This window comes from Mytilus galloprovincialis, chromosome 1, assembly GCF_965363235.1.
Source record: "Mytilus galloprovincialis chromosome 1, xbMytGall1.hap1.1, whole genome shotgun sequence".
In the NCBI taxonomy this organism is placed as follows: Eukaryota; Metazoa; Mollusca; class Bivalvia; order Mytilida; family Mytilidae; genus Mytilus; species Mytilus galloprovincialis.
The window spans coordinates 2,576,037-2,599,474 of NC_134838.1; the positions used below are offsets into that span (position 1 = coordinate 2,576,037).

The window sequence follows — 23,438 nt, forward strand, 5'->3', positions numbered from 1 at the left end:
TACGTTACTGATTGAAATAACAGGTAAACGAGTAAAGGTAAAAAGCGCAAATGTCTGGTCTAATTTAAAAAGAAGTATATATAAGGCGCAAATCTTCATAGTGTTTGGAGCGCAACTGTCCTATCGTGTTAAGGCGAAAATAGCGCAAACGTCCTGTTCCAAGACGAAATTCTACAGTAATCCGGATTGTTATTAAATCATGTATGCATTTATAAAATAAATTTCGAAATCTGAAATATGTTTTGATTAATTGATTGCTGAAATGATACATGTACCATAAACTTGTTATTACTTTTCTAATGATATAATGAAATACATCAATTATTGTTCAGATTACACATGGAAGTGTCATTAAAACATTCTTTATATTGCAACTGTTAATAATTTCACCAAGAGCATTTTAATGTTCCAGATAGATTATTTTAGAATTGTAAGAATTTTGTGTTTCGTTTGTATAACCCGTTGCTATGACCGTAATATGAACTAAATGACCTTTAAGTGTTTGACCAGCATTTATTATTCGTTTAATAGCTTTGCGATTAGTATGTCCATTAATAAGATGACTTAAATCCGAAATATTTAGCGAGACAATATAAAACTCCCACAATTTCACACCAATAGATGACAATATGTCCAACCCACGACCTGCCCTCTCTTTAGAATTAAAAAGGTTTAAAACACGTAAGTATTTTGATGTATATTGTATTTCTCTTTGAACAATGGTCGGATGTTTGCCTTTCAGCAATTTGTTTTTGTGGTCTATTTGACACACATGTAAAGATAGTTAAATAAGTGTAAATTATAGGTAAACAATTCATTTCGTAAACGAACGAACAATTGTCTTGACTAGATTGAGAATTGATATAAACGGTTGTTTTATTTCAGTGCAAATATTTGCGTGTGTCGATACGTGCATAACCTGCTAGTTAATCCTCAAAATGTAATGAGACCTGATATTTCAGTATTGAATATAGGAAGGTTTAAGATGCTACATTTTTAACAAATATTGACCCTGAATCCAACGTTTTACCAACTCTGGGGTCTATTTGGTACTTAAGCAAAACACATATCTACATTTGTTTAAAATGTTGTTATAATTTCATCTATAGTATAAGGTGTTTTTCTCTTACTCTGTGGGTGTTCACCTATATATGCAAACATTTAAAAAAAAAATGCAAAACTTTTATCAAAACTGTCATCCATAGCGATGTGTTTTCCTGCAATTAGAAAACAACCGCCATGAACTATATACTTTACTGTGACGAAATAGTATATGCATTATATCTTTCAGTATAATAGTAATAAACAGGAAATACATGCATACCAGTATTCAAAAGCAACTTATTGGTTGCTGTAGATCGGTAATAACGCGTAAAATATAACCGTCATAAACACTAAGAACAACCAAAGTTGATGTAGAATACCCACAAAAATCACCGAGCTTCCAATTGACAGAAAAAAAGAAGCAGAATTATAGGGGAAACACAGTTACTTTCCAGGCCCGTAGCCAGGAATTTTCAAAGGGGCGCGAACTCAACTTTAACAGTCACATTCAAACAGAACGTTGACTTTACCAGTGCTTAGTTGTTTTTAAGGGGTGTCGTCCGAACCCTCTCCAAATCCCCTTGCTACGGGTATGCTTTCGAAGTCTCAGTGATACTCTCGAAATTCAAATATGAAATATAAGAAAAGCAAAACTTTTAATAAGATTTTTTTTTATGGTAGCAGTATATAAAGAACAGTGTGATATGCATAAAGTTTGATCAAATTATTGTCAATGTTTAAGATGTTCTAATTCATATGCATGATCAAATTCACTTTTGTATGATTTCTTCCAACATAAACCAATGCTCTTGGTTAATTTTGAAACCTCGACACGGAAGTGTTTGTTTAGGAAACTGTAAATTATTGGATTGACGGCGTTGTTCAAGTAGTTGCATCTTGAAAATAATTTGAGAAGCACTTGAACGAACCCAGACGAGTCTTTTTCTATCTTTTTATATACAGTTCTACAAATCATCACACCAACGGAGGGCAAATAGCTCAATATAAACGCAATGGTGACGGCGATGAAAATCTTTGTCGTCCGAGAAGCTTTAATATGAGACAATTTTTCTGATAAGTTCGACACTTTTGATTTTGTCGATAAGTTTGAAAATGTTCTGCGGAATTGCTTCTGGTTATGTCCTACCGATGAGTGGTCATCGCTACTTTCACTCGATAACATTCTTTGTCGGCCATTTTGTCCACTTGTAACGTTTAATCTTGGAATCTCACCTATAATCATATCTTTTCTTCTTTTAATTGCTAACCATATCAAAAAGTACAATACCGACAATGTGACTAATGTTATTATAAACACTAACCCTAACATCAGATAATAAATCATTTGGAAGCTGGAGTCTTTGTATTTTTGATCAACGGAGCAATCAAATCCGCACAGATTCCCGGAAATTCGTTCTCTTTTTGTTCCGAATAGAACAACCGCGGGACTACTCAAAATACCAGCTGATATAGACATACATTTTGTTCTATTTCGATTACCAAAACGTAAAGGCTTGCATATTTTAAAGTAGCGATCAAAGGCAATCTGTATTAAAATCACAGCAGATGCATATGTAGTAGCGTTTTCAACTGCTCGGAATATTTTACACGCAATGTTTGAATAGAATGAGTAATGATAGAGTAAATCATATATGTCAATTGGCATTACTACGACACTCGTAATAAAATCAAACAATGCCATGGCAATGATAAAATTGTTCGCTGACCTCTTTTTTGATCGAAAACAGTAAATATACAGAACCAGCGCGTTTCCGAAACACCCAACGATCATCAGTAAAAATTGGAAGATGATAACTGGAAGATACAGAACAGCCTTTCTACGACTCAGTAATAATAACTTTGGGTATATCCAGTCCTCGGTAGAACAATTTGTTATTGCTGAAATCGGAACAGTCGCTAAAGATGTATTCTCCATGTATCTGTGATAGCAACTGAGTATGTTATGTTCTCTGTCTTCAAACATTGCAGAGGGGACAGTCGGTATCTGTAAAAGAAAAAAAATAAAGATTTTTAATCAATTGCATGCTATAATGTTTTTCCCATTTTTTTTTTTGTGTGTGTGTGTTATTTTGTGTGTGTAAAAGTTACAACTTATCTTCATTTGGAATCCTATGTTCTATAATTATTGTCTTCCTTATTTTTCGAGAACAATAAGGTTTCCATAGAAAAATGAGAAAGAAATAATATTCTAGTATTTTGTATATCCGACAACATGGTTTGACATCTTGGTTTTGCGTCTCCCGCAATTATGCTTTACTAATAAACTTTAAACAACTAAAAAGTAAATAAAATTAGGTATCCCGCCATTTTAATCGTAGTATTGTTCACCATACCTCAAGAGTCATTTGTCCTATGCTGTCGGAACAGATGGTATAAGATGAGAAAGAGGCTAATCACAAATATATGGACACACAAACTTTACTACTGTTGATTAATTTATTTAGTTGGCAGGTAAACTAAGTTTGAACGTTAATGTTGGCAGTAATGCAAAGTTTGGGTGTTAAAAACATCCTGCTTCCTCCATATTTCCTCTAAAATGTCAAATGTCATGTCAATCTTAATGTACGTAAAAAGTTAACTAGACATTTTCTCTTTTAAATAATACTATTGTTCAGTTTTGTGGGCGAATTCAGGTATGTGGAGGGTCTAGCAACTATTATGAATAGCATTATGATACTTAAGGGAAAAGGTATTCACTCTATGTTTTTTGCGATTAAAAATAGCATTATTTTTTTCTTTTTTTTCAAAACCTCTCTACAATTTACGACTTTACTCGTACATGTAGTACTCATTGGCGTTTGTTTTTGTTGCACTTCGGTGTTTCTGTTGGTCCGTTGTATTCCTTTTGCATTTAATATGTTACCCTCGGATTTGGATTGTGGCCCAGATTGGATTATTTCCATCGATTTCTAAATTTTGAACAGCGGTATACTATTGTTGCCTTTATTAAGTCTTCGGTATGGATTCTGCATACAAGTCCTGCAAAGCGATTTCTAGCAAATGAATAGCAAACATGCAATAATTTGTTGATTTTGTAGATAATGTCACTGATTCTATTTTCATATCACAGTTTACAAATTAGTGTCGTCTTTTTTATATTTTTTTCGCTGAGATTTTTCTCTCTAACTAAAATTTACCTCGCAAATCTTTTCATCTATATGTGATGTTTGTATCTAGCCATTAAACAGCCATTAATCAATCAATACACGTTGTCTGTACCCTTTATTGACCTAATCTCTATTTGGGGATCTGAAACACACGACCCGATAATTTGCGACACTTACACTATTGACTTTAGTTAGCAATTCCATTGTGGAATCATACAGACATTTTCACTTGTGACCTCAAATATTTAAGGGAATATCTGTGATGTTCATTAATGGTGTACGGTGTGTTATTATACTTTCTGTGGCAACCACTAATACAACGATTAAGATATTACTGTGCGTTTTTCTTTCCTTTGAGGATAATATCCCCTCGATCCCTTGTCAGATATCGCAACTAATTGGGAATATCTTAGTAGACAAAAAACCTGCTTTGAAATAGGCTGTTTTTGGAGCACATTTGCACGTAAAAATGATAACTAGCCATTGAAGTGTTTATATCTAGTAGATATTGATTACAGGTAGATTATTAGAAATTTGTTAGAACTTTTGTTTTTCATATTTATGTACTCGTTTTTATGATCGTATTGTGAACTAAATTACCATTAAGTGTTTGACCATCGTTCATTCTTGGTTTTATAGTTTTACGATGAGTATTTCCATTAATAAGATGACTTAAATCAGAACTATTTAGCGAGACGATATAAAACACCCACATTTTACACCTATGTCCTCCTCATGACCTGTCATTCTTAAAAACAAAATACTTAAAAGCTCAATTATTTATATATTTAATTTTAATACTATTTTTTAAATGGTTTGATGTTAGCCTTTCAGCTATAGGCAAAAGGTATGGTTTATTTAAAATTGACACACAGTTCAAATTGTTATGTAATTGTAAATTGCAAATAACAATTTTCATTCCGTCAAATCAATAGTATTTACTTGATCGACAATTAAAGCCATGTTATCCTTCAAATCCTAGAACAAAAAGGAAAAAAAATCATTTTTTTTTCTACAAAAAACGGTAAACGTAGTAACCAAACCCTTTTTAGGTCAGGAATAAAGTCAACAGTAGTACACCGCTGTTAGAAATTCATAAATCGATTGAGAAAAAAAAACAAATCCGGGCCACAAACCAAAACCGAGGGAAACACATCAAATATAAGAGGAGAACCACGACACAACAGAAACACAACACTAAAATGTAACACACACAGAAACGAACTATAATTTAACAATGGCCATTTTCCTGACTTGGTACATGAAATATTTGTAGCTCAGTGTTTCTGTTGTTGTGTTGATTTCCTCTTAGTGTTGATGCGTTTCCTTTTGAAAAGACTGACGACTCACACGCATGACTCGTTTGAGGGATTTTTTCTACATAATTTTACTTAAGACTGTTTGAACAGCGGTATACTACTGTTGCCTTTATTTAGGACCATTATACTGCATACAACGACATATGTCAAACTTGAAATTTCATACGAGATAGGCAGTTGAAAATATAATAAGTAAAGCAGGGTGAAGGAGACAACTCAACTAAATTTGCTACATAAAGACATCAGAATCAAACAATTTTCCCCTTAAGAATCATGCTTAATTAATCCATCTCATTCCTCCTTCACCTTCAAAACTCAATAATGTAAAAAAAAATTAACCTTTCAATAAACGCACAAACATTTTATCACAATTTGTTTACTTCTAACAAATTTGTGTGGTTTGTACATTTACAAAAATCATTCTTGAATATTCCTGCGTAAAAAATGTATTATCGTGATTAACATAAACAACATATCAGGCGTAGTGTATTCAAGCTACTTTTCTTTATTTCTAGATATAAAATGTGCGTTTCATTTGCGATATGCTTGAATTTAAAAACTATATTTGGAAAACAATGCCGTTTACTGGATAAAACATAGAATATTAGTGCTAATACATGCTCCCTTTACATTTACCTTTCTTCTAAATGTTAGAATTGGTTAATCGATACGATATGTCGGTGTTTCAATTAACTAACGACATTTTTCGTAGTCTTATATCATATAAACGCAACCGAACTATACGGCTGTTCAATAGTCATAATTCGATTAAGTATCAACAAACCCGGGTAACAAACTAAAACTAAGGGAAAAACAAAGATACAGGTAAAGTCGTCTAATCTGCAATCTTACCGGTTGTTTGAGCATGTATAGCTGAGATTATTACCCTGTCGATGTACCCAATCGTGCTCCTATTGGAGTTCTAGTGATTTCCTCAGATTTTGTTTGTTACTTTAATTTGTCTGGTTATAATCGTTATACAGGATTACCTGAAACATGTACTTTTTGTTCGTATTTTAGACTGTTTAATTTGTTTTATCCCTGTCGTTATCACTTTACCATGGACTTCGAACAACCAATTGCTGTCTTCTGCCTCTTTCATTAACATCAATTAACTACTGATGCTTTAATTTGACTCGTTCGTGTTTTTTCTCTGGGTTTTTCTATTGTTTGCCTTGACACGTGTTTTGCTGGTTTTGTTATGCCCCGTTTGTGCCTTATTTAATGGATTTCTATATGAATGATTGCCCTGACACCTGTCTCGTAGCCTTTGTTATGCTTGCTTGTGTCTTGTTTTCTAGATATCTGTTGTTATGTTTGCCCTATCACCTGTCTTGTTGTTCATGTTTTCCCTGTTCTAGTCTTTTTCTATGGATTTATTTTTGCCCTAACACCTGTTTCGATGCCTTTTTGGTGTTGTTTTGTTTTTTTGCCCTGACACCTGTTTCGTTGCCTTTTTGGCGATGTTTCTAAATTTAGATTTTTATGTTTGCCCTTAGTCTTGTATAGTTGTCTAAGTTTTGCCTTGTTTGTGCCTTGTTTGTGCTTTGTTCGCCGTCTTCCTATTGTTAATGTTTAACACAACACCTGTCGAGTTGCCGATGTTTTGCTCCGTTTGAACCTTGTTTTTTTATATATAAATTTTACCTTTCTAGCACAGATAGTTTTGTACCTTTTGTCTATCAAAAGTAAATAGCCACCACGATTTATCTTTTAGATTGAATTTAATATTGTTTGAACAGGATATAAAAACAAACGGGTTTCCTAAAAACAACCAGTATTGCGTATCCTGTGTTTGGACATGTTTCCTACATAAAAAAACCAACTGAAATGACGTTTCCTTGGTTGGTTTTCCTCGTGTTTGCAACCTATGATGATGACAATTGGAATACTTATGATGCATCAAAAGGGGTATGTTTCCGTATGCTGTAATAACTATGTTCATAAATAAGAATACAAAATTTACATAAAAAAAACAGCCAATCAGTCAACCCCATCGCACACTTAAAACTGTGAAATAACAATGTTATATTAAAAATTAATTAGGATAACAAATGATTGAAGTAAAAGTTATAAAATACACATTGACATCTTAAATCCTAAAATCTTTTTCAAAGTACAAACCTATATAGAAGAATGAGATCACTGCAGCCAGCTTTTATTCCCTAGTTATCAGAAGCAGGTATAGATATAGGAAGATGTGGTGTGAGTCCCAATGAGACAATTCTCCATCCAAATAACAATTTAAAAAAAAGTAAACCATTATAGGTCAATGTACGGGCATGCATATACATGCGAACACTTCATTTAAATTTTGATATCTTTAAAAGAAAAATAGAACTTCCACTGAATAAAAGCATCTGATTTCGCGTTTTTCTCTTTTTATCAGGTATATGCATTTAGTTTTAGATGTATGATTTTTTTTTCATCAGTTGTTATTGGCATTGAACAGATGTCAGTAACGCTGATATCTGATAGCTTGATAGTTTCCCCAATATAACTGAAAATGAAACATCAGAAATACCGAATCAACAAATCAGTACAGAGGGCTAAATCAAACTACTTGAAGGAGTAAACCCAAACAAAGCAAATGGTCCAGACAGCATATCATGTAGAATATTGAAAGAGTGTGCAGAGTCAATATCACCATATTTGCAGCTGTTATTTACCAAAAAAATATAATATCATAGTGTATTACAGGACTGACTAGTTGCAAATGTCACCGCACTTTTCAAGAAAGGGAAAACGAGTCAACCAGTCAACTATCGCCCAGTATCCTTGACGTCAGTTCCATGTAAATAGAAAAATCACAAAAATACTGAACTCCGAGGGAAATTCAAAACAAAAAACTAGAACAAATCATATTCAAGCACATCATGAACCATCTTGACAAACATATGAATATACTTGTGGACTTTCTACATGGCTTCAGAAGCAAAATATATATTGCAACTAGTTATAACAGCAGAGGACATAACAAAAAATCTGGACAACAACCAACATGTAGATATGCTTATATTAGACTTTAGTAAAGCATTTGACACAGTACCACACCAGCGTTTGTTGAAAAAAACTTGCCTCATATGGTATCAATGGAAACATACTTTTCTGGTTATAAGCATGATTGACACAAAGAGAACAACAAGTCACACTGGACGGGAAAAGTTCAAGTACTGCTAAGGTAACATCCGGCGTACCACAGGGAACAGTTTAATGAACATTGCTGTTTTTCCTATACATACAACGACATAGGGAATGACATAACATTAAAGATAAACCAATTCGCAGATGATAGCTTACTTTATCTAGCGATATCAACTAAGGACTACTGCAAATATCTACCAGAAGATCTTGACAAAATGGTAAAGTGGGCACAAATTTGGCAAAATGGTTTGTCCTTACAATAAAAAAAAACAGAGTCATACCATCAACTTCAACTGCAACACCAATGGATTTATCCTGGAATCAGTTGCATCAAATCCATACCTAGGCGCTGAACTTACCAACACAATGTCATGAGACAAACAAGTTAAGAAAGTTGTCACTAAAGGAAACAGATCACTCGGCTTCATACGAAGAAATGTTGGATCCTGTCCAGAGGAAGTCAAGAAACAAGCCTATCTTGCTCTTGTCCGACCTCACCGTGAATACGCTTGCAGCTATAAAAACATATTTATCAGATTGAGATGGTCCAACGCCGTGCAGGACGCTTTATCAAAAAAAAAAATACCCAAGAGGGCCTGTAACAGTTACAATAGTGAACCTGACACCACTAGAAACCAAAATAGCACGTATAACGCTTTTTTATTCGTTTGATGTGTTTTATCATTTGATTTTGCTATTTGATTAGGGACTTTCAGTTTTGAAACTCCTCGGAGTTCAGTATTTTTGTGATTTTACTTTTTTTTTATAAATCCATCAATGAAAAGGTTGCTATACCAATTCCATCACACATTTTAAAACCAAGAAGAACTTCGAGACTCCATCAACCGAATACTAAAAGATACGTACAAATTAGGCCAAACAAAGGTATTTACAAGTACAGCTTCTTTCCTCGGACCAGACGAACAACTACAGATTAAGAGCAGAGAGGAATTCAAGATCAAACTCACCAAGCTTTTATGTAGTTACCAACACAAACAAAAGAAGGATGATTTTTTTCACCAGCAACTGTACATATATTTTGAGCACAATTTTGAACTAATGTTTAGTAAATGTTATGTTGGACGTCAAACTAAAATTTATACTTGAGTGATGGTTCAAAGTACCTTTTTCGATTTTAGATGTATATATGTACTGGGCCTCTTTTAAAGTAGGGTATGTATAAGTTTCCTGTCATATCTACTCTGTGTTTTGTTAGATGTATTTCTATTTGTATCTATCTGCTGAGTAAAGCCATTTTCAACTGATTTATATACATGTAGTTTGTTCTTATGATGTACTGTTACCCCACTGTCACATATTATGAGAGGGTTAGCGCCTTCAAACTTTTTTAATCCCGCCATATTATGGATGTGCCTGTCCTAAGTCAGGGGCTTGTTATTCAGTTGTTGTCATTAATCCCGCCATATTATGGATGTGCCTGTCCTAAATCAGGAGCTTGTTATTCAGTTGTTGTCATTAATCCCGCCATATTATGGATGTGCCTGTCCTAAATCAGGAGCTTGTTATTCAGTTGTTGTCATTTGTTGCTGCATACATATTTTCGTTCATTATTTAGTACAAAAATTCAGAAGGCCGTACGGTGACATCAAGTTGTTAATTTCTGTGTCATTTGGTCTCTCGTTTGTAAACATGCTACACCTTCAATTTTATAGTCGACATCAACAGGAAATACAGTTTTGGATTTATAATTGTTATTGCATTTCCAAGAAAAAATAATCACAATGGAGTATTTTAACAGGAAATATATTATGTTCTATGAATTCATGCAATTCCTAAAATGATTCATGTCCAAAATATAGAACAATGTGATTTCCTTTTAAAACTAATCAAAACATCAGCATAAAACAGTAAACTTTAGTCGTGTCAAATTCAGTATTTCTTCCTAATAATTCATGATCTGTTTGAGCAGTTGTTATTGTTAAAGGACCACGTCCCTCTTAATGAACTATGTTTAGTTTGAACATACAAGAGCGTAACTTATTCACTGAGATACCGGTATGTTAACTCCATACAATAGAGTAGAGAGTATGTTATTATGCGATAGATTCTATTTTGAATTTTGAATTTGTCCATCTTTATCAATTTCGAAAAAAAAAAAGACACTTGATCAGACCTTCCTACTTTTAGTAGTTCCATTTACCTTAAGATGAGTTGGGTCTATGGGATGTAAAAACTCATTGAAATTAGAGTTTGTGCGACGAAACATCACCAATATATCTGAAAGTGAAAATCAAAGAACTTTTTTTTTCTTTTTTTAAAGAAAAATCTGTGTGAGTCTGCTTCAAACGAGTGCAAAACAAGTCAACCAGTAGTGGTGGTTCCCAATGCGAAAACCGAATGTTCGCTTAAATATCGACTCATTAAACTAACAAAATATGTAAAACTAGCACTATAAATATTGGCAACAAGTGATACACGTTTAGTACAGGTGTTTGATTCATTTATTCTGCATTTATTCTTATGAACCAACTATTCAGTCATTTATATAACTAGTTTTTTTGGTGGGGTTCGTGTTGTTTATTCTTTAGTTTTCTATGTTGTGTCGTGTGTGCTGTTGTTTGTTTGTCTTTTTCATTTTTAGCCATGGCGTTGTCAGTTTGTTTTAGATTTATGAGTTTGACTGTCCCTTTGGTATCTTTCGTCCCTCTTTTTCTTTTCTCGTACATGATGTCTACCAATTTAATAATTTGCTGACCACATGCTTCTCTTTGAATGTGTATCAGGTCTTTATACCTAATCCATAAGATTTGTAACCTGAATCACATTTTATATTCATAAATAAAAACTATGCTTGAAAAGAATATTATCATAGATATCAGGATTATAATTAGGTGTACCAGAAGTCTACAACTCAAAATAGTTATCTGAGCAAATCAAATACAAATTAAAGAGCACTGTAAACTATAAAAAGTTCCAAAACAAACTATGAAGTTCAACTTCAATTCAGTAGCTGTGAGTATCCATAGTTTGGTACTTTTGGGTCTATTGACTTGTATATTTGTTTAGGGAATAATCGATCTCACTTTTTTCAACTGTTGTGCTCTCATATTATTGTCCCGTGTAAGGGGGTAATGTTGTGCTCTCATATTATTGTCCCGTGTAAGGGGGTAATGTTGTGCTCTCATATTATTGTCCCGTGTAAAGGGTAATGTTGTGCTTTCATACCTCAGTCCATGTTAGGGGGAATGTTAACCGTTTACGAAAATGTTTCATCCCGCCATGGAGGGAAATGGTTGGTTAATATGAAGAAGCAAAAAAGGAAGATGTGGTATGATTGCCAAAGAGACAAGTCTCCACAAGTGACCAAATAACACAGAAATTGACAGATATAGGTCATCGTACGGCCTTTAACAATGAGCAATTTACCTCATAGTCAGCTATAAAAGGTCCCAAAATCACAATAGCCTTTTTTACGGGGAACTGATTGGTTGTAGTAAAAAGTTAATGCTCAGTAAATAGATTTTGTAACTATTAACGGTTAGAAGTCTTAAATTATTAATGGCGAAATTTACACTATAGTATAATAGCATTATTGTGAAAAACCGGGACCCGACTAGATCAAGTCTCGAATATATTTTAAAACTATTCACATAAAAGGTAAAAAAAAAAAAAAAAGATGAACACTATCTAAAATGTGTTTTAATGCTAATAGTAAAGAGCAAAATGTTTGATATGCAATGTTTTATAATATAAACGTCAATGCTTTAAATGTTCCAATTCATATTCATGAGTACGTTCACTTTTGTATGAATTTGATCTTGATGACCGTCCTTTTCGCGATGATCCGGAAGAAGTTGATAATGAGCGGGCTCGAAAACGATGCTTACAACAGAAACCAATGCTCTTGGTTAATTTTGTAATCTCGTCACGGAAGTGTTTGTTAAGGAAACTATAAATAATTGGATTTGCGGCGTTGTTTAAGTAGTGGCATCTTGAAAACAACTTTAGGAGCACTTGAACAAATTCCGAAGAGTCTTTTTCTATCTTTTTATTTACAGATCTGCAAATCATTACACCAACGGAGGGTAAATAACTCAAAACAAACGCAATAGTGACGGCGATGAAAATCTTTGTCGTCCGAGAAGCTTTTATATTGGACAACCTTTCAGATAAGTTGGAGAGTTTAGATTTAGTTGATAAGTTGGACATTGTCCTGCGGAATAGTTTATGATTTTGTACCACTGACGACGAATCGTCATCACTCACACTTGATAACATTCTTTTGCGGCCATTTTGTATAACACTTTGTCTGGGGTTTTCACCGATAGTTACACCTTTCCTTCTTTTGATTGCTAACCAGATTAAAAAGTATAAAGTTGACAATATAACGAATGTGATTATAAACACTAACCCTAATATAAGATAATACATAGTTTGGAAGGTCGAACCTTTGTATTTTTGATCAACGGAACAATCGAATCCACATAGATTTCCGGATATTTGTTCTCTTCTTGTTCCAAATAGAACAACAGCTGGACTACACAAAATTAAAGCTAACATGCCAGCTGATATAGACATACACTTTGTTCTTGTACGATTACCAAAATGTAAAGGCTTGCATATTTTAAAGTAACGATCAAAAGCAATCTGTATTAAAATCACAGCAGATGCATATGTAGTAGCGCTTTCAACAGCTCGGAATATTTTACACGCAATGTTTGAATAAAATGAGTAATGATAGAGTAAATCATATATGTCAATTGGCATCACTACGACACTGGTTATAAAATCAAACAATGCCATGGCAATGATAAAATTGTTCGCTGACCTCTTTTTCGACCGAAAACAGTAAATATAGAGAACCAATGAGTTTCCAAAACATCCGAAGAGCATCAATAAAAACAAGAATATGATAACTGGAAGATACAGAACAGCCTTTCTTTGACTCAGTAGTGATAACTGTGGGTATATCCAGTCCTCGGTAGAACAGTTAGTTATGTTGGTAAACGGAACAGTCGTATTCTCCAAGTACGAGTAATTGTTAAATGAATTATATATGGTATACTCGCTGTCTTTAAACATGACAGAGGTGACAGTTGACATCTGGAAATAACAAGATTATTTTGTTTTAACCAAAAAAACATCATTTGCTAATTATCAACATCTTTTAAATAGTTCATTTGTTGTACTGGTCTTGATGCTCGTGTCTTTGTGTGTTTTAGTGATTTTTTTCTACATGAGCGAGCAAGGAGATTCAGATGATAATTAATGTGTCATCTCATTAAGCGATATCATACGCAGCTTCCATCTCATACTCAAAAGACAAAATGGGTTTTTACATAGCATTACACAATATACATTTATCTACAAAGTAGTGTTGTTCTTGTATCCATGTGTCCTTAATATCAAATCCATTGAATTGATAATCGATGATTTTTATTACTTGATTACTCCAGCAGTTTCTACATAAGGTCATGCCTGTATCAAGTCAGGAATATGACAGTTGTTTTCCGTTTGTTTGATGTGTCTGACGTGTTTGAGATTTTCCTATTTGAATTTTCCTTGACGTTCTGTATTTTTGTTATTTTACTTTTTGCTATTCTGTTTGGGTTTTGCTCTTTGTTAAAGGTCGTACGGTGACAAAAAAAACTTTTAAGTCATTTTGGTCTCTGGTGCAAAGTTGTATCATGTTCTTATTTGTATACAAGCATGAGCTATAGGTTTTATTATTTTGCTCAATATAAATAAAGGCCTTGAAATTTAAAGAAGGAATTTTTGGTTTTCAAATTATTGTCGCCTTGTATCGCTTTCCATTTAGTATATTAGTGTGGGTGTCCATTATTTTGTCAAAACATTTAATTTAGATTAAAGATTAAAAAAAAAAAATAACCGACTTAAATGACTGTATCCTGAAGCTAGTTTTTTTATGTAATAATTCAAAAGGATTTTAGTATATACACGATAAAGACTTAATTATTTGATTGATTATTTAAATAGTAAAGTTTGCTTCCGTGAAATGTTATTGTCCCTAGTGTTCGTAGTAATCTGACAATATCCTTTGTGTAAATAACAAACATTAATTGTAAACAATATTGCATTGAAATATTTTGAACTCTTTTTTCAGAAGCGGTCAAAATGATAAACATTCTTTAAGAATTTGTTGAAGTATTTAAAATATGATAAAAAAAATATTCACACGCACTTCAATGACTTAATTCTCTTTCATTGACTTCGTGGTTATAAAGGAAAACTTCATCTTACTCTACATCTATATTGATATTTTTTAAAATGTCTATCGCATTAGATTTAACATTTAGAACGTGTTCTTCGTCAGTTACAAAAACCTCATCAACAATACAAGATACATAATAGTGAGTTTCGTCAACAAAAGGCTCATCAGTGAAACTCGGACCAAAAGGTTATAACCAAAACCAAGAAAGAGTTGAAGAGCGCGTTGAAGACCAAAACACACAAAAAGAGTTGAAGAGCGCCTTGAAGACCAAAACAAAAAAAAGGGTTGAAGAGCGCGTTGAAGACCAAAACAAACAAAAAGAGTTGAAGAGCGCCTTGAAGACCAAAACAAAAAAAAGGGTTGAAGAGCGCGTTGAAGACCAAAACAAACAAAAAAGAGTTGAAGAACGCCTTGAAGACCAAAACAAAAAAAGAGTTAAAGAGCGCATTGAAGACCAAAACAAAAAAAGAGTCGAAGAGCGCGTTGAAGACCAAAACAAACAAAAAAGAGTTGAAGAGCGCGTTGAAGACCGAAACAAACAAAAAGAGTTGAAGAGCGCCTTGAAGACCAAAACAAACAAAAAGAGTTGAAGAGCGCGTTGAAGACCAAAACAAACAAAAAAGAGTTGAAGAGCGCGTTGAAGACCAAAACAAACAAAAAAGAATTGAAGAGCGCGTTGAAGACTAAAACAACAAAAAAAAGAGTTGAAGAGCGCGTTGAAGACCAAATCAAACAAAAAACAGTTGAAGAGCGCGTTGAAGACCAAATAAAAAAAAAGAGTTGAAGAGTGCGTTGAAGACCAAAACAAACAAAAAAGAGTTGAAGAACGCCTTGAAGACCAAAACAAAAAAAGAGTTAAAGAGCGCATTGAAGACCAAAACAAAAAAAGAGTTGAAGAGCGCCTTGAAGACCAAAACAAACAAAAAGAGTTGAAGAGCGCGTTGAAGACCAAAACAAACAAAAAAGAGTTGAAGAGCGCGTTGAAGACCAAAACAAACAAAAAAGAATTGAAGAGCGCGTTGAAGACTAAAACAAAAAAAAGAGTTGAAGAGCGCGTTGAAGACCAAATCAAACAAAAAACAGTTGAAGAGCGCGTTGAAGACCAAATAAAAAAAAAGAGTTGAAGAGTGCGTTGAAGACCAAAACAAAAAATTCCAACAGGGGTTGCAAAAATCCATCCGACATAATATACTCCTACGATAGAAAATCTATAAGTTTTTCGAACAATTCAATGTTTTCTAATCAGATAATAAATCAATATAACAGGTATCAATGATAATTATGTCATCTCAACACCGAAGCGGTTCTGAAATAGGTTTATACCTCCATATAAGTAAACTATGTTTCACTTTAATTCTATATTAAATTGAACAATTTTCCACAAGGTATTTTTAAGTTGTGTTGAAAACTGAATCTTCCGACTGTTATTGTTGTTTGGGGTTTTCCTTAACTAAGATTCGAATATAAGAAATAAATTTTGCGAATTTCAGGAAGGCTTTCCGGAATGCATTATTAAACACTAACATTAATCTAAGGTATCATAACAAAACGTAATAACATTCAACCTAAAACAGTTATCATTACTTTTTATTATTTTTCATGTTTAATTATACCATTATAATTATAATTACACAAACTAATGTTTAAAAATATATCTTTAATTAACTTTCTGTTGCGTTCAAAAAAAAATAATACAATATTGTATTCAACATTACATGTCATGTGTGAAATGGAAAAAAAATAGCGAAATCTTTATGGGTTTTTTTTCGGTTGTTTTTTTTTTTTTTATATTTTTGTATGTTCTATATATAAATATCGAATAATATATGAATAATTTTCTTACCTTCATTTTAAAATTAATTTAAAATTCACAATTCACTTAAAATTTAATAACGCACACTCTTCTGTCTAATCGTCTATTAAGCATGGTTACGTAAAACCTATATTTTTCTAGTGGAAATGTTTGCTTTCTCCCACATTTTCATACACTTCCGGTTTTTATTAAAACATTATCTTAGTCGCGTTATACGGAAATGGTTCAATGAGCAAATAGGATTTAATACTTAAAACATCTAAATACCTATAATATAGTTAAGAATTAATATTTTCTGTTGAACAACAAACTATTTTCCAGTAATACAAACATAGTAATTTGATGCTTTTAATTGTTTGAAAACAAAATGTTCCATTCTTGTTGAAAAATGAATTTTCAAGTTTAAATTGTTATATTTTAATGCTTGTTTCGTCTATCGCCTTTTACACATCAATCATTTGATTGTGAATAAAATAAAACGTGAGGGTAAACATTATAAGACAACAACCAAACGACACAAATTACCAAACGACATAGAGAGGGCAATATACAGTTTATATATCCAAAATGTTAGGTTCTAGATCGTCCAGAGTCTCAAGTTAAAAAACTTGAGAATAAATTCAACAGATCATCCATTTCACAGTCAGAAAGTGTTTTGAAAAACGACAAAAACCATAAAGATGACATTAAACAACTATTGACGAGAGACCAACCTAAGGCACATAAAATGTGTGGTTAAACTTTTTTTTAAACGGATAAGTAGTATGACTGCAAGGAGAAAAGACTCACAAAAAGACCAAATGACATAGAAGCTACCAACTAAAGGTTACCGTACGGCGTTCGACAATGAGCTGAACGCACATCCGCATAAAAAGTTACAAAAGGGCCCGAACAATTCCTCATATGTGGGGCCGACTGTGCAATGACTGTATAGCCAGTCAAGGTCTATAAAACTTTCATTTTTTGGTTAGTCATATGTGTGGTGTCCTGTTCATTAAAATGGATACCACAAATATGAGGAAAAGTTTTAAATAATATTCTTGTATGTAATGTAGGAAATATAAATGATATCAATTTTCTTGGACGGTTGTGACCTTATTTTAACAGCTAGTATATTTCTTGCTATATCGAACACATGATCAGTACGGCTTCCTCGACTTAGATGCAGTTTCTTCCTGTTAAGGTTACGAGTAATGGTAATTCAGATTTAATGGAAAATATAGCATTCAGTCTTTTACATAAGTATCCCCGGTCACTCAGCATGCACTTATGACGCAATGGTTTGAATTCAAAATGGTTTATTTAGTGGAATGAGTGTTGCTGAATCTTAAGTTTCTTGTCTTGTGGTTTATTTAGTGGAATGAGTGTGGCTGAATTTTAAGTTTCTTGTCTTGTGGGCTGTGGTTTATTTAGTGGAATGAGTGTTGCTGAATCTTAAGTTTCTTGTCTTGTGGGCTGTGGTTTATTTAGTGGAATGAGTGTTGCTGAATCTTAAGTTTCTTGTCTTGTGGGCTGTGGTTTGTCGTCCTATCTTTTTCTTTGTAGTTATTGTACCTTGTTTTTATTCCCCATTTATGGGCATTATGTTTTCTGGTCTGTGTGTCTGTTCTTCTGTCCGTTCGTTCGTTCGTCTGTTCGTTCGTCTGTCCCGCTTCCGGTTAAAGTTTTTGGTTTGAAGTAGTTTTTGATCGATGAAGTTGAAGTCCAATCAACTTGAAAGTTAGTACACATGTTCCCTATGATATGACCTTTCTAATTTTAATGCCAAATTAGAGTTTTTACGCCATTTTAAAGGTCCACTGAACATAGAAAATGATAGTGTGGATATGGCATTCGTGTACTAGGGACACATTCTTATTTCCAAATACATTATGGATATGATTATGGATATGATAGGCCCTTTTTTATGCTTTCTATTTTTTTCTATCTGTTATTAGAAATAAACTTCAATAATTTGTTGTGGACTTGAGCGGTGTTGTGGACTTTAGAGGAAATGTGGACTTTAACGGTGCCACAAGAGATAATGGTTTGATCGTTCTTTTTTATACATAAAAAAATCATTCGATTAACTATCTTGACTTTGGTGCATCAGATTTTTCGATTTCGCCGAATGAAGTGATGTGGTTTAGGCTTATTCATTATATCGGAAACAAATTACTATATCAGCTTCATCAAAGATAAAATTACGACAACGAGTACAGACCTTGCATCTATTTCTATTTACAAATTTGATTCATCAGTAAATTTGAGTCACCTACAGCAATGACGCTGAGGTTGTGGTGTGTGTAACTTATACAAGTTTAAAAGATGCATCGGAACACTTCAATACATGATGCATGTCCTGGTGGCGTATCTCTTGATCTGAACAATACAGGACAAAGTTCAATAACCACGATATATGATTCATGTTTTAATGAATGTGTTTATGAATGAAAAATATTGCCTGATTATTTGTTTGATATAATTTAAAGAATAATAGAAAATAGAAATGTCAGTAGGTTTTTAAATTTTAATTAAACAAACTAAACGGCTGAAAAGAATTAAATATAATATATTATGTATAAATTTCTATATATATTTCGGAAATAATTTTCTCTGTAGATATTATTTTTTAGGAAAGAAGAGGGACTTGTTCTTTTAAAAAATATATATAACCATTTACTAGTAGTTGATTTTTCTAGCATCAAAAGATAATGAACCTATGTCTCAAATATGACCTACATGTAAGATGGATTAGACTGTGTTGGTCCCTGTTGGTTAAATATACATAGGTCCTCGTGTGTTTCGATTGGCTTCCAAACTTTTGGCTTTGAGTTTTGCTGGTGGAGGTAAATCAATAAAAGCGGGAGAACGCTTATATTTATAAAGTGTTGTTTGCATTCTTTTTTTTAAACAATCAATGAATGCAGCTTTATTCCAAACATCATCATGAATTGCACTTAATCGCACTCATTGATAAGGTATTAAAAATAATGAACTAATAAATGTTTTCAGAATCGCTCTCACGAACATATATGGTACATTCTAATTGCACCAAGTGGTGTTTACAAAACACGCGGTTCATGTCCTAAGTACATGAGATTCAATCACGCTTATCTTTTTTCTCAATGAACACAAACAAATGAAAGATCTTGCTATGCAAAACAAACGTTGTTTATACTACAAAAAAAATGAACAAAAATCTGTTGACTAACAGTAAGTATTCTAAGACTTTCCAAAAAGCAAAAACAAGAACAACAGCATTTTGGCGTGTTAACAAAACACAACGACGGTTGTATAATCAAAACTTTAGTTAGACAACATTTGAACCGCACATAGCTCTAAAAGATATTAGACTTCTGTGCAAGCATCATCTCTCGTTTTCTCCAAATCAAAAGAAAGTTATTGTCTGAGATAACAGGTAAAAATCACTTTAAATCTTTTACCATTGGCATAGTTTTTTTTGTTGTGGGCTGTATATGTACCTTTGTAACCTATCTTTTAAATAGTATATCATAGGGCACTAAAACCGGTACTTTGTTTATAAATGCGCATCATGTTTGCATATGGCCGTTCTATGATTTACAAATGAAATTATGAAAATGCTTTGCATCTGGTACAATCTAATCAGTAAAATATGGACCCTGTCAGCTCACCGTTTAAAGCATGGAGGTACAATCTTATCAGTAAAATATAGACCATGTCAGCTCATCGCTTAAAGTATGGAGGTACAATCTAATCAGTAAAATATGGACCCTGTCAGCTCATCGCTTAAAGCATGGAGGGACAATCTAATCAGTAAAATATAGACCCTGTCAGCTCACCGCTTAAAGCATGGAGGAACAATCTTATCAGTAAAATATAGACCCTGTCAGCTCATCGCTTTAAGCATGGAGGTACAATCTAATCAGTAAAATATAGACCCTGTCAGCTCATCGCTTAAAGCATGGAAGTACAATCTTATCAGTAAAATATATAGACCCTGTCAGCTCATCGCTTAAAGCATGGAGGAACAATCTAATTAGTAAAATATAGACCATGTCAGCTCACCGTTTAAAGCATGGAGGTACAATCTTATCAGTAAAATATAGACCATGTCAGCTCATCGCTTAAAGTATGGAGGTACAATCTAATCAGTAAAATATGGACCCTGTCAGCTCATCGCTTAAAGCATGGAGGTACAATCTAATCAGTAAAATATAGACCCTGTCAGCTCATCGCTTAAAGCATGGAGGAACAATCTTATCAGTAAAATATAGACCCTGTCAGCTCATCGCTTAAAGCATGGAGGTACAATCTAATTAGTAAAATATAGACCCTGTCAGCTCATCGCTTAAAGCATGGAGGTACAATCTAATCAGTAAAATATAGACCCTGTCAGCTCATCGCTTAAAGCATGGAGGAACAATCTTTGTACCATCATTAGCAACTGGACTGGTGCCAGACGTGGAGCAGTATTTGCTCACCATTCCGGAGCACCTGAGATCACTCCCAGATTTTATTGGGTTTTTATCAGTCTTTAGTTTTCTGTCTAGTGTTTGTGTACTATTGTTTGTCTGTTAGTCTTTTTCTTTTATAGGCATGGCGTTGTCAATTTTCGACTTTTGAGTTTGAATGTCGCTCTGGTATCTTCCGCCTTTCTTGATGCACATTGCATGTTGTTGGCCTGGTGTTTCACATGCAGCTACATATACATGTACATGTAACGCTTCCCTCTAGCTATTTCCTTTCCTCCTCTCTTCCTAAAAATACTTTCCTGTTAAATAAGGTTATTAAATAAAATTGAGAATGGACATGGGGAATGTGTTAAAGCGACAAAAACCCGACCATAGAGCAGACAATAGCCGAAGGCCACAAATGGGCCTTCAATGTAGCGAGAAACTCCCGCACCCGGAATCGTCCTTCAGCTGGCCCCTAAACAAATATGCATATAAAACATTGATTTATTAGACAGTACACGTTGTCTTACAATGTCTATTGGGAACTTCACAAAATCTTACCTTGTTTACCTACAATTTTATTGTAAGTACTATGTCTGCAGTATCAGTGAGAGTCTATCTGCTATAGGAAACTACTTGCGTCGGTCTAAACTTTCGACGAATAAATGCTTTCTTGGTGAAGGTAAACACTGAAAAAGCGCTTTGGACGCACCTCATTTTTGATGTATTAATTTCACTTTCAAATTTCGATAATGCTGTCAATAAGAAGAGCTACAATTTCTTTAACAAATCAAGAGTGAAAGGAATTCTATTACGATTGGAATACAACAAAATTAACGGTTTTAATAGTGTCATCTGGAAATAAAACTTTGACAAAGATGAAAAACGGACTCGTAAAATCGGATTTAGGGTGAGAAATTTAAGGCAATCATTTACATGTATCAAATAATTAATAACTGAATACTTAAGTAATACTAAATTATTCAAATTTTTCATATTTCTATGAAATAAAAGAAGGCGATATCGTAAGTTTATATTTCGCCAAGAAATCTATAAGCACAAGTTTGTGACTCATTTACTAATGTAAGAATAAGAAGATGTGTTATAATTGACAATGAGACGACACTCCACCAGAGACAAAATGACATAGAAGTTAAAAACAATAATTCACCGGACAGCCTACAACAATGAGAAAAACCCATACCGCATATACAGTCAGTATAGAGAGGCCCAGTGAAGATAACGTGAATCAATTCTATCGACAAAACCAACGGCCTGATTTGTGAACCAAATAATAATTGAAAATGATAAATATGCTATACAGCGACAAACGATAATCACTGAACTACACGTTATTTCTTAACTGCATCACATGTTTTGTGGTCAATGTGTCAAATTGGTTCATTTACAATTTATGCCATAAAGTATAAACATTTGTTCAATATTGTCGTCTTAAAAAGCAGCTGTTTTTCAAAGTGTCGACAGGTATATATCTATACTGCTAAAAACATCTCTGTTTAATAATTTTATATCAATATTTTAAACGCCTAGATTATAGTTAAAATAATGTATTTTATAAGTGGTTTTAAAAATTATAGAACCACCCTCTGTTTTAGTGTTTGTACATATTTAAGTTCCCTAAGTGCATCCAGTGTGCGTGCATCACTTTAAGAGGTTGTACATTGTCGGTGCCAGCTGCTGCTTAAAGGTATTAAGAACAATATGACTCACCTTTAAACACCCTATAACCGGTCATCGGTACTGCAACTCAAATGAAAATCTGCTCTAAACAATTGCAAAATCCATTGAACTGCAATGGCAATTGAAACTGAAGACAAGAATCTGACGTCTACACGATTGCAATATTCATTGTACTGTTTTTTGGGGTTTTTTTTTTTTTTTTTGGCAAAGTGTCTACTTCTGACTTTTTTTTACTCAAAACGTCCTTTCCCTATTTTTCAAATTACATCCTGTCTCCCACCCCCCCCCCCCCTCACCCTCCCCGTAAAAACATCCCTGACTATGTATCTTCCATGACTACTTTTTTGTGTGATCTATCACAGATGCAACCTAAATAATTAAACGATCCATCAGTTGGTGCAGTTTGTCCTTTTATTGCAGTTTGGTGCATGTTTATCAATTTAAATGATCTACAGATTTTATCTTAAGTGACTTGCAGGTTGATTGGATCTAGTACTTCCGTCAAAAAAATGTATTAATATTTCTTCAATTATATCAAGTATTATTATGATTGGATACAATACTTCCGTCTAACAGTATCCTATTTCTACTATTATGTTGAAGGTTATCAAATAATATGCGTATAAGGTCTATGGGGTATATTTTTATGGGACACGTACACAAAATTCAAAACAATAA

The 23,438-nt window shown here is 33.4% G+C and overlaps 2 protein-coding genes across 2 annotated transcripts; both read right to left on the bottom strand.

The window, feature by feature from the left end:
* Positions 1-1,698: 1,698 nt before the first annotated feature.
* On the bottom strand, positions 1,699-3,549 carry LOC143062924 (growth hormone secretagogue receptor type 1-like). The gene is made up of 2 exons (XM_076234755.1): positions 3,399-3,549; positions 1,699-3,049 (listed from the first exon to the last, which is right to left on the bottom strand). The coding sequence occupies exons 1-2, from the start codon at positions 3,408-3,410 to the stop codon at positions 1,775-1,777; spliced, it is 1,287 nt and encodes a 428-aa protein (XP_076090870.1). The 5' UTR covers positions 3,411-3,549; the 3' UTR covers positions 1,699-1,774.
* An 8,730-nt stretch (positions 3,550-12,279) lies between these two features.
* LOC143062928 (growth hormone secretagogue receptor type 1-like) lies at positions 12,280-16,811 on the bottom strand. The gene is made up of 2 exons (XM_076234769.1): positions 16,672-16,811; positions 12,280-13,699 (listed from the first exon to the last, which is right to left on the bottom strand). Exons 1-2 carry the CDS (start codon positions 16,675-16,677, stop codon positions 12,353-12,355), a joined length of 1,353 nt encoding a protein of 450 aa, XP_076090884.1. The 5' UTR covers positions 16,678-16,811; the 3' UTR covers positions 12,280-12,352.
* Positions 16,812-23,438: the final 6,627 nt, after the last annotated feature.